An 11907-nucleotide genomic window follows, 5' to 3' on the forward strand; every position below is an offset into this window, starting at 1 on the left:
ACTGTTCAAGGAAGAGCAGTGAGGCAATGGCTGGACAGCTGAGCAAGGGAGAGGGAGAGGAGGTAGGCAGTGAGGAGGGCTGGCATGGTATTGTCGAATCAGTTCCAAGGGTGATGGGAAACCCTAGGAGGGTTGTTCTATTCTGTTTTGTTTAATTCAGTTTTATTGGGATATATTCACACACCACACAGACCATCCAAAGTATACGGCCGGTGGCTCACAGTATCATCACATAGTTGTGCGTACATCACCATGATCAATTTAGAACATTTTCATTGCTCCAGAAAAGAAATAAAAAGAAAAAAGAAAACCCAAATCCTCCCATACTCCTTATCCCTGCCCCCATTACTGACCCATAGTATTGGTGTGGTACATTTGTTACTGTTGATGAAAAAATATTAAGATATTACTGTTACCTATAGTCCATAGTTTACAATAGGTACATTTTTCCCATATACCCCCCTCCCCTATTATTAACTCCTTGTAGTGGCATTGTACATTTGTTCTAGTTCATGAAAGAACTTTTTTATATTTGTACAGTTAATCATAGTCCTTGTTCACGACAAGATTCACTGTGGTATACATTCCCATGTTTTAACCTCCAACTTTCCTTGTGATGACATACATGACTCTAAACTTTCCCCTTCCGCCACATTCACACACCATTCAGTACTGTTAGTTATTCTCACAATCACACGCTACTGTCACCTCTGTCCATTTCCAAACGTTTAAGTTCAACCTAGTTAAACATTCTGCACATATTAAGCAACTGCTTCCCATTCTTTAGCCTCATTCTATATTCTGGTAACCTGTATTCTATATTTTATATCTTTAAGTTTACATGTTATAATTAGTTCATATCAGTGAGATCATACAATATTTGTTCTTTTGTGTCTGGCTTATTTCACTTAACATAGTGTCCTCAAGGTTCATCCATGTTGTTGCATGCTTCAAAACCTCATTCCTTCTTATTGCTGAATACTATTCCATCATATTATATACCACATTTTATTTATCAATTCACCTGTTGATGGATACTTCGGTTGTTTCCATCTTTTGGCAATTGTGAGTAATGCTGCTATGAACATCAGTGTGCAAATGTCTGTTCACATCCCTGCTTTCAGATCTTCCGTGTATATACTGAGTTGCGGGATTGCCGGGTCATAAGGCAACTCTATACTAGCTTCCTGAGGAACCACCAAACCGTCTTCCACAGCTGCTGTGCCATTTTACATTCCTACCAGCAGTGGATAAGTGTTCTGTTTCTTTACATCCTCTCCAACACTTGTAGTTTCCTGTTTGTTTAATAGCAGCCATTCTTATAGATGTGAGATATCTCATTGTGGTTTTGATTTGCATTTCCCTAATAGCTAGTGAAGCTGAGCATCTTTTCATTTGCTTTTTAGCCATCTATATTTCCTCTATGGAAAAATGTCTATTCTTTTGCCCATTTTTAAATTGGGTCATTTGTCTTTTTATTGTTGAATTGTAGGATTTCTTTATATATTCTGGATATCAAATCCTTATTTTTTTTTCCTGTTGAGTCTGTTGCCTTTTCACCCTTTTGACAAAATCCTTTGAAACACTGAAGTATTTGATTTTGAGGAGTTCCTGGGAGGGTTTTGAACAGGGGTGACATTGATCTAAGTTTTAGAAGATAGGTGATTCACTGACAGGAGGAGGAAATGAGTGGGTGGGAGGCTGGGGCTGAGAATTGGTGGTAGCAGCAGGAGGGGAGCAGTGGCTGGGTTTGGGATGTGTGCTGGAAGCAGAGCTGGCAGCATTTGTTGAAGGTTTAGAGGTGGATTGTGAGAGATGAAAGGAGTTAAAGTTGACTCCTGGAGTTTGGACCTGAGCAACTGGGTGATCAGTAGCGAAGTTTTACAACATTGTTAGTAATGGAAGTCTAATTCCTCAATAACTGTTGAGTTCCCAAGTTCTCAGACCCCTCAACTATATCCAGTGCTTTTGAAGACTTACCTAAGCAAGCATCATTTCCAGAGTATAACAAACTGGATATTGATGTGATATCATTTATGATAAGATAAATTATATAAGCTGGTATGTGCCAAATTCTATTAGGCCTTTAATATATTTACTCCAGTCTATTTAGTAGTCCTGCAAACTAGATGAGATGCTCTCCATTTTGTAAATAGAGAAACTGAGACCCACAGAAGTTAAGTAACTTAATAACATAGCTGCTAAGTGATGGAGTGTGCAACACTTGATCTTAGACTCCAAGACCCTGGTCTTGCCCTGACTGCCTTCTAACACTTTGCTTAACCAGAGGGCCTCCGTTCCTCTACTGCACACCAGCATTCCGAGGCACAGCCTATGGAATGTGCAGCCTGTTTTTCATGTTCAGTTGCTAAAAGAGTTTGACTTCTTATAGTGATTGTATTTCTGTTCTTACTGGGAGGCATTTGTTCCTTTCCTCTTTGCGCCCTTAGCTGGTGTTTCAGTTTGCTAAAGCTGCCGGAATGCAATATTCCAGAAATGGATATATTGGTTTACAAGTTTACAGTTCTAAGGCCATGAAAATGTCCAAACTAAGGCATCAGCAGGATGATACCTGGACTCTGAAGACAGGCTGCTAGCACCCGGGGTTCCTCTGTCAGAGAGCGAGGCACATAGCCAGCATCCATTGCTCCTTCACTCCTGGATGTTGTTGCTTTCAGCTTCTGTTTCCAGTGGCCTCTTCTCTGAGCTTCTCTGGGTGTTTCTCTTTGAGCTCTCTTGGCTTTTTTCTTTTATTTTCTTCATAGAGGACTCCAGTAAAAAGATTAAGACCTACCTTGAATGGGACGGGTCACTTCTCAATTGAAATAACCTAACCAAAAGGTCTCTCTACAATAGGTCTGCATGCACAGGAATATATTAAAAGAACGTGGCCTTTTCTAGGGTACATAACAGCTTCAAACCAGCACAGCTGGTCATTGGTCTTTATTCATTCCACTGATCCTCTTCAGTGTAGAAGAGTCCCTGAACCACTCACCCAACTTACTTTAACTTATCATGGCAAGAAAAGACCACATGCCTTTGCTGGCCTCCGACCCAGTGCCTCCATCAAGTTACCTGCTTGAGTGGGCAGTAGAACTCCCTCTAGGCTACAGTGGGATAATAGAAAACTGTTCCCAAAATGTCCTGTTATTCATCACTCCTGAACTCCTCCTTCCCTCCTCTGCCCCCCAAATTCCCTCTTTCCCTGGGCTGTGATCAGACTCAGGAAAACCAGGAGGGGAACTGAACACTGTCATAAAAAGTTATCGATTACGACACTTGATTTTTAAAAAAAACAGAATTTTTTTTTAGAACATTCAGTTTCCTCAGTATGTGTTATATGTGCTGCTTATAGTGTGTGGTCACTGGGGCCTGTGTAACCGGTGGATCCAGGGCTTGGGAGGTGCTGATGCCATGGCCCAGCCCCTCTACCAGCGTTGCAGCCAGTGAGGGCTGTTCTCTAAGACAAGCCACTTTTCTAGATGCTTTATACTTACCCCTTTAAGTACCAGAACATTTTTTTTCCTCTTCTAAGGCTCAATGAAAATCTTTTAAAAACACATTACACTTCTGACCCCCTTAGGCAGAGCAGGCAGGGATGATTTAATCTTTTCTTGATAATATGAAGAATAAATGGAAATTCAGGCCTGTGGTAGTACAGGGGCTCCTGAGGTTGGTCAGAAGGCCTTCCCTCCCCCATCTGATGCTCCCAGACTGCCGTTGCTGCAGCATTTCCTCTCGGTTGTCAGCTGGCTGCTGTTAGTAGGTGTCCTTCTACTTCGCTTTCTCTTGACCACCTCCCCCTCTTCCCACTCTCGCCCTTTTTAATTTAATGATTCTAATGTGCCATGGGCTGGGAAATCAGAAAGCCAGAATTGTATGAAAATAGAAGTAACTGTCTTTGAAAGAGACCTTTGAAGAAAGCATATGAACTTTAGTGCTGGGCTCCTACCTCCACTTGGCCTATCTGAAGCATGTCTGGGCCATGCCCTGTCTCTCGGGCTGGTATAACGGTTGAGATGGTCTTCAGTAAGGTAGGTATTTGCTCCAGTTATCTGTTGGTGCATAACAAACAACCTCAAAAGTGGGGAAGCTGGACTGGAAGCTGGAGGATCTGCTTCTAAGATGGCTTATTCACATGGCTGGCAAGTAGATGCTGGCTGTTGACTGGGAGCTAGGCTGGGCCCAAGGGCTGGGGCCCCAGTTCTTCTCTAAGTGGCCTGGATTTCCTTCTGCATGGTAACTGGATTCCAAGAAGAGCATCCCTAGAGAAGAAGTCAGGCGGAAGCTGTCTTGCCTTTTACTGTTTAGTCTGGGAAGTAATATGATGTCACTTCCACCATACTCTATTAGTCAAAACAGTCATAGAGGCCTGCCCAGACTCAAGGAGAGGGTGTAGATTCCACCTCTTGCTGAGAGCAGCCTCCTCCTGCTATTGCCATGGCAGCCAGGGAGGCTACTCGTTCTGTGTGCCCAGAACTGGCCTGCCTAGGAGAAAGAGCCCCCGGCAAGGCAGTGGTACGCTAGTCCTCCAGGACAGGGCTCTGGTGCTCAGGCCAGGATGCTTCCCCTGACCTTTTCAAAATGTTCAGAAATAATGTAGGCTGCCTCGGGTGTGTGTATTCCTGCCCTCATTAGTAGAGGCACTAGTTGTCTGGTTATCTGTAAACTGGATCACAAGGTATTCTACGTATTTGGTGTCATCAGATGAGAACCCATACAGGATTCTGAATGTTTTCTACAATGATTATGTATTGGGTTTATAATTGAGGGAAACAAGCAAACATGGGGGGAGGCTCTTCCTTTATGCCTTCTCCTAGACCAGGCAGCCCTTTGTGAAACTTTTGTGGTGCCAGATTGCGTGTGGCCAAATCTTGAGTGGAGGCACTAGGCTGTGTATAACAAAAAAAGGAGGGCTGATCCTCCTACGCATTTGTAGCTGGAAATATTACACCACAAAATCAAGTAAATCTGTACTACTTTATTTTGTGGGTTAGTTTTTAATAAAATATATCCCAAGAACTACTCAGACCTTTATGATGGCCTTGCTTCACCTTTAGAGCATTGAACCCCCCAAACTTCTTTTTGGCAGTAGTCTTTGGAAAGCTACCATTTCTAAATGTGTGTACATAGTTGAGGTGGTGAAATGAATATTCTTTTCACATTTCTTCTTGCAGCCAAACAGGAATATTAGGAAATGTATGCACATTTATTCTTGAAGCAGATACATTTTTATGACATTCATTGGAAATGAGTTCTTCCTAGCAGCCTGTTGAATCCACATCCTGTTCATAAACCTTCTTTGATGCATTGTCAGTGTGTGGCTGCTCTTGGCTTTTTCTTTGTTCCCAATGAGAGTCTGTGGGTGAAGCTTGCATTAGAAAAAGGAACTGTTGAAAAGTAAAAAAACAACCTGCTTGTCAGTTATTTCAGAAATCTGTTTACGCCATCATATGCCATTGGCTTGGACATAAATTACGAAATATGCTTTGTTTGTTTCCTCCTGTGAATAACTAGGGATTATAAAGAAAGATTAATAAAGTTTTTCTCCTGCTTGAGAAGGGAAAGAGTAACCTATTCTCTTTTCTGTAACCTACAAATCTAAAGATAAGCAGTGCCCTGTTGGGCAGCAGTTTAGCCCTGCCTGCCTGGATAGTCGGGAGGGCATTGTCCTTGGATGAGTGTTCACTCTGAAGTCTGTTTAGATAATCTGATGTGACTCAAAGACAGGAATCTCAGAACAATTGAACCAGATCCCTCGGGGGTGGGGTGGAGATGTTCAGGCAGAGAGAAAAGTCATTCAAAAAACATGTACAACTTGTGGCCCGACTGAGTGTTCACTGATCACAGACACCTGACCTTCCAGTCAGGGTCTGGTGGGAGAAAATACCTTGGTCAATATCAAAAGGCGTTACGGCACCACAAAAGCACAGATGGAATACTATGTAGTCTTAAAAAGGATGTGGTAGATCCATGTGTTATGTTCTGTTCTGTCTTTAATGAAACTCACCAACATATATGAGGGAGACCTTTGAAAATACCCAAATTTGAAAGATTCCTAGAACATAAAGTATCTCCCCATGGATGTAATAAGATGTGATTGAAAAAATGTAAGTGAATCCCAGATCTCTAAAGAGAGAGACAGCAAAAGCTCTGACGAGACCAACGGACAGGTGGGTGCTGAGCAGTCCACGAGGCTCATGCCCAGCAACTGGTTCACCTGGCTTAGACCTTCAGGAAAATTGCACATAGTTACATGCCACAGACTTTTGGGGTACTCACAAGTAATCAGACCTGTAGGTGCAGCAACCTATTAGGCTACTGGCCTAAGCACACACAGCTGTCCTGTGAGCACAGTCGCAGCTGCCCGGAAGAGTCAGCACTGCGTGAGCGCACACACAGAGCACAGAGATGATGAGAGTATCTGGGGTATGGCTACCTTGTGTGTGCTATGGCTGCATCCAGCCCGTTAGGGCAGGACGGATGTGTTTATATAAACCACAGAGGGAGGAAAGGGGTTTCTGCATTTCTAGTTCTTTTGGTCTTGTCTCTCCAAGGCCAGTTGTTTATGTAAGACTGTGGTCTGATTAAAGACTTCAGTATTGGGAGATGCCTGACTTGCCAAGGGCCAGTTACAGCCCCCTTCCTGCACCCCCCAAGACAGAGTAGGTGGAGAACCAGGAGAAAGGTTCTCAGTCAACCACGCTCATGAACTAGGGGCCTTGGGCAGGTCACTGAAAGTTTCCAAGTCTGCTTTCTCATCTATACAATTTAAGTAAAAGTCCCTGTCTTTCTCTAGTAAAGGAGGCAACACGAGAAAGAATCTCTCACAAGGCCTGGTGCGTGGTCAGTGAACAACTCCCACCACTGCCTTACCAAACCCTAACTGTGTTCCCAGCACTAACCACTTAAACCTCACAGCACCTTCCGTGGATGTTGCTGCTGCTACCCCTTCTTCATCATCCCCACCCCTGCCCCTTTCCAGGCAAGAGTCCAGAGTCTAATAAATAGCCTTGGGTCTGCTCTATTCCCACCTCACACACTGGCCACTACAAATGTTTCAGATGAACGGAGTCAAATGGAGATGAGGATTGAGTTATGTCACTGAGCTGAGGTTTGTGAAAACAATTGTAGGAGTTTCATAGAGGGTTTGAGAGCAGCTGTCTCTGATCCAGGGCTATGGTTCTCCATTTTGCCTGCTTATAACATCGAGGGAGCTCCTAAAAATCCTGATACCTTAGTATTTCTGGGGGTGGGATCCAGGCATCAGGATTGTTTAAACCCTCTCCCATCCACAAGAGAATCTTGACCTCATAAGGATCAGGCTGAATGTAATGGGAGACTGGGTTCTGCCTGGATTAGGACCAGCTTGACAACTACATGTCCACGGAGCCTTAGCTGTGAAAAAAGGTAGGCTGGGCATTTGATCAGACAGGTCATTATTCGGAATGTTACTACCAAGCTGGTTTTTGGTCTAGGGCAATTTAGCTGACTTATTTGTGTGAAATATTTAACTGGTTCACAGGAAGACTGGTAGAAAGACAAAATAAACAAAGAGGAGGTTTTAGCCAAGATGGCAGCTTTTGTTTTTCCCTCTTTCTATTCATCAGTGTAATGCGGGACTTGCAGTTTATAGGGAAAAAGTATGACTCACGTGGTCTCGTCTCTGTTGGGACGGTCCTTCAGTGACTTTGTAAAAATAAGCCCCGATCTTGGTCTCCAGCTGCTTTCCAACTAATTTTGGTCCCTTTTCTTTTCTAGTTGCCAGAGGCTCCACCCCCTGAGGATGAAGAACAGGAAGCCTGGGTGAATGCCTTGCTTGGAAGAATATTCTGGGACTTCTTGGGCGAGAAATACTGGTCTGATCTGGTGTCTAAGAAAATCCAAATGAAACTCAGCAAAATAAAGGTATTGTTTTCCCCATGAGAGGCTTCTAATTTCTCACATTTCTTAATTTCTGGAAGTTTTGTACCATTACATTGTAAGTGAGAAATAACTTGGTTTTAAAACATAGAACACATGAGGGTAGTGAGTTTTTATTAAAAAAACTTTCTGGTCTGTGACTTGATCGTATGGCTAACTGCATCTGGGGCTTAGTGAACATTTCTATTTATTTTCCTCTTGTGCTGCCCTCATTGTTATCCACTCTGGGTGAGAATCCAAAATCTGGTTTAGTAAAATGTGAGCTTATGTGGCTGATTTGTCTTGTATAAAATTTCGTTATCTTTAAGTAACCACTGATCCTAAATTGTGTGTCTGCAGCCCCCCTAGCCTCACAGTTGTCTGGGCTGCCAGTTTGTAATCTGAGGAACATAGCTGACAACTTACACCTCTTTTCCTAAGTTGTCTTCCCTCTCAAAGCTGGGAATGTTAGCATTAAGCTCTAAACGTGTTTGTTCCTGACCTTTACTTTTGGGCCAGATGGTGCTTTATTTGGGGCTCTTTGCTAAAGAAACAGTCCTGGTGCTGATCCAGGCCCCTTGGGAAGTGAGTTTAAACTATCAAGTGCCCTCACAGTTGTCATTAAATAACTCCTTTGTCATTAAATAACTCTTGCCAACCAAGAGACCTCACTTATGTTATTGAGAAGTACATTTTGACCTGATGAAGACTCAGCGTAGGAATAATAACTTTGATCCCCGAATCTTCCCCAAGGGCTCACATAGACAGGTCTCACGTCAGTGGTTCTGAATCACAAAGGTCATGGTTGGCTTGGAGAAGCAGAAGCCTATGGATCATTTCCCTAGAAAAATGTGCTTTGATGCACAATTTTGCCTCCACTCTCAAGGGAGTTCAAAGACTCCAGGTTTGGGAACTGTGAGCTAAGGTAAAATTATATTAGAAGGAAAATATGGGCATGGTAAAGCTTTGCTTTGATGTCTGTCATTCCTTTGAGTAAGGAACAGGGGCTTTCTCTGGCTTAGCCATGCTCTTGTTAGCTCTGTCTGCTGGTTGCAGCCAGTGTCATCCCCTCTGTGGCCCCTGATGAAGAGGAGGTACTGCCTTTTGAGCTGGAGGAGCAGGTTTCAAGGCAGAATTCAGGACAGAGATTTGGGGAAACTCTGTTGACAAGTGTCAGCCTGTTTGTGTTCTTAACATGGGTTGAACCTGCTTCTACCAGCCAGTTCCTTAGAAGCGAAGCAGTGAGAAGTGACCCTTCTGTCTTGGGAGAAGAGAGTTCAGCATTCACCCTAAACCCCACTAAACCTCTTCCCCCTTTTGGAAAAGGGTGGAGATCTTGAGTTTCCAGGTCAAGGCAGATGCATGTTGCTGGCACTTCTCTTTACCCAGATACTGTCCTGGACCATTCCTTGAGTAGGAGGGCTGCAGTTCCGGGCAGTGTGAGACAAAAGGCGGGGCATGCTTGAACTCCAGACAGGATGCCACGCTCCCTGTTACACACATTCCTAAAGGAACTTGAAGAGAGGAGCATCCCACTCTTCTCCCTGGAGCTAGAAGTCTGTGGAGTCTCTGTCCCCTTGGTGGAGAATAGAGGGCTTCCTCATTCCAGAGGAAGATGAGGGGACGTCTTTTACCTTCATTTTTCCCCTTTGCTGTTGGTATGGACTTGTGCAGTTCAGAGGCTTAGACTTCCTTTTGTTTTTTGAGATGTAGAAGTACCAAAAGGTTTAAGTGGAGAAATGTGGGCTAGATCCAGCAGCACCAGCAATTCAGAAGTGAGAGTGGCACAGCATCCCCTCCATTGCCAGCCGCGGCACACCCCCACAACTTCCACCCCTGACCTGAGCTGCTGCCCTGCAGATCCTAGAGGACCCTCGGCAATCAAATAAACAGGGAGGCAATAGAAAATTACCCAAATTCTAAATCTGCTACCGTCAAATACCCAAGTATCCCTGGGAAGAGCTATACCTTAAACTAGTAATAAGTGGGTAGTAGTTAGCAGCCAGCCAGGAGCCAGAATGGGGACAGAGAAGTGGTGCCTGTGGGAGCCCAAGCCACCTCCCATGACTCAGATCTCCTGTCTTCTGTCTCCTGGTTTCCCCTGAAGGCCCAACCTATGGAGAAATCTTTGCTGGCCTTGCCCTGCAGTCCCAGATTGTCACTTTCACATGTGATAAAGACTCGTGTTATTAAAGAGCAGCCCTGTGTGTATATCTGGTGCACAGTGAGGAGTTTAAAACAAGCTGAGATTCTGCCCCAACAGCAAGTGTACTCTGGGCCTTGGCCAGCTACTAGAAAACCGTCTTGGGGCCCTCCGTGGTTTATGGACCTCTTATGCCCTCATCAGCAAGTGCTGCCATTATTGCATACAGCATCTAGCTTAGCACCCACCAACCTGAGAAGGTCCCATACACCGGAGTGTCTAGTCCCCAGCTGGGTTTACCCAAGAGGGTAGAGAAAGTGCTGCTGGGTTCGTGTCTATGGTGCCTTTGGGTGGGAGGAAAAGAATTTCTGGTTGTAAAGAACACAAGAAGTGACCTTGCTGTGCCTTCCCCTTGAGTTGGGAAGAGGCTGCCCTAGGGCCCAGTCCAGAAGAGTTGACTGAGGTCTGAGACCTAAACAAGGAGGGGTATGTGTGGTGGGGGAGGATTTAGAGATGGTCTAGAATCTTGGGGTTTGACAGACAGGTGAATAGGTAGGAATCAGGCCCTGCTGGTCTCCCTCCCCATTCTGCTTATGGTAATTTGGGCCCACCCCCACTCCTGCCAAGTCTTTCTCAGTCCTTTAGCCCCTCCTCTATATGAGGTCCTATGTCTTAGGTCCTTCCTTTGTCCTTGTGGGGACTACAGGGTGCAGGTTTGGGGTAGAGTGGGAGGGGGTGGGGGGAAAGGACAGTTTCTATACTTGCTCCCTGTGGCTCCATGTCAGACTCATGTTCCCATAGAAACACCATTGGAAGTGGTGCCATTCCCTGGCCAGGCCCCAGAAGTCTCTCTAACTCTGTATGCTCCCAAAATAATGGGGTTTGGAATAACCATAATAGAGGAAAGCACTGACAGGTGTGCATGATTTTGGTCACATTCTTGGCCAAGTAGCATTTTGTAGGCTGAATAGGAGGCCAACTACCATTTCTAACCTTGATTCTTTGGAAAAGGGTTTCCAAATAAACAGCCACCAATTCAAAAATGCACATGTGGACACTGTTTATACTCAGATTTTGTCCATTACAAGCATCATCATCTCTTTCAAGTAACCCCTCCATCCCACCCCTATCCTCCAAAAAAGTCAGAGACAAAGTTGAAACTGGTGAAAAAAATCAGAAGACTGGTGAATCCTGAAAGTGTTTAAGTTTCTCTACAAAGATACAACTGAAGTAGTCCAGCCAGCTTAAGTGGGAAATCCACGCCCAGCTAGATGCTACCTCATTTTATGGGAAATATTCAGCATATATTTAATTTCTAAAAATATTCTTAATTCTCAGTTTTACAAAATTATTGTAAGGTTCAACTGGAAAAATACTTGTGAAAATAACTGGGAAAATTCTAAGGGAAAAGAAAAGAAAAGGACTTGGCAGACTTCAAAATAGATTATAAAGCTACAGTAAAGCTGTAGAAAAAGAGTGCTTGGTGCAGACCCTGGTAGAGTGGGGCGTTGGTATCCAAAGGTAGCATTCCAGATCAGTAGGGAAAGGATTGGTTGCTCAATAAATAGGTTGGGGCAGCTGACTAGCCACTTGGAGAAAATAATAAGTTGGATCTATATTTTACATATTTCATTAAAATTCTGAATGGACTAAATATTTGAACAAAACAAAACCCAAAGACATACACAAATCCAGTAGGCGGAAATGTTGGAGGATTAATTCTATAATCTTGAGGGGTGGTAGGAATTTCTAAGCATTATCCTGTACTTTTATATTATTTCCTTAGAGTAAATTACCCCTGATAGATTTGGGGGTCTGTATTATTCAGATTCCTAGGAGGAAACAGATGTACACACAAGTGC

General features: G+C 43.9%; 1 protein-coding gene across 3 annotated transcripts in view; it reads left to right on the forward strand.

The window, feature by feature from the left end:
- TEX2 (testis expressed 2) overlaps positions 1–11907 on the forward strand; it is a 116165-nt gene that overhangs the window by 79955 nt on the left and 24303 nt on the right. For all 3 annotated transcript variants that reach the window (XM_037807874.1, XM_037807875.1, XM_037807873.1), the window contains exon 6: positions 7762–7908. In XM_037807874.1, the coding sequence (XP_037663802.1) occupies positions 7762–7908 (147 nt within the window). The remainder of the gene's footprint in view (positions 1–7761; positions 7909–11907) is intronic.

The sequence above is a fragment of the Choloepus didactylus genome, chromosome 18 (genome assembly GCF_015220235.1).
Source record: "Choloepus didactylus isolate mChoDid1 chromosome 18, mChoDid1.pri, whole genome shotgun sequence".
Taxonomy (NCBI): domain Eukaryota; kingdom Metazoa; phylum Chordata; class Mammalia; order Pilosa; family Megalonychidae; genus Choloepus; species Choloepus didactylus.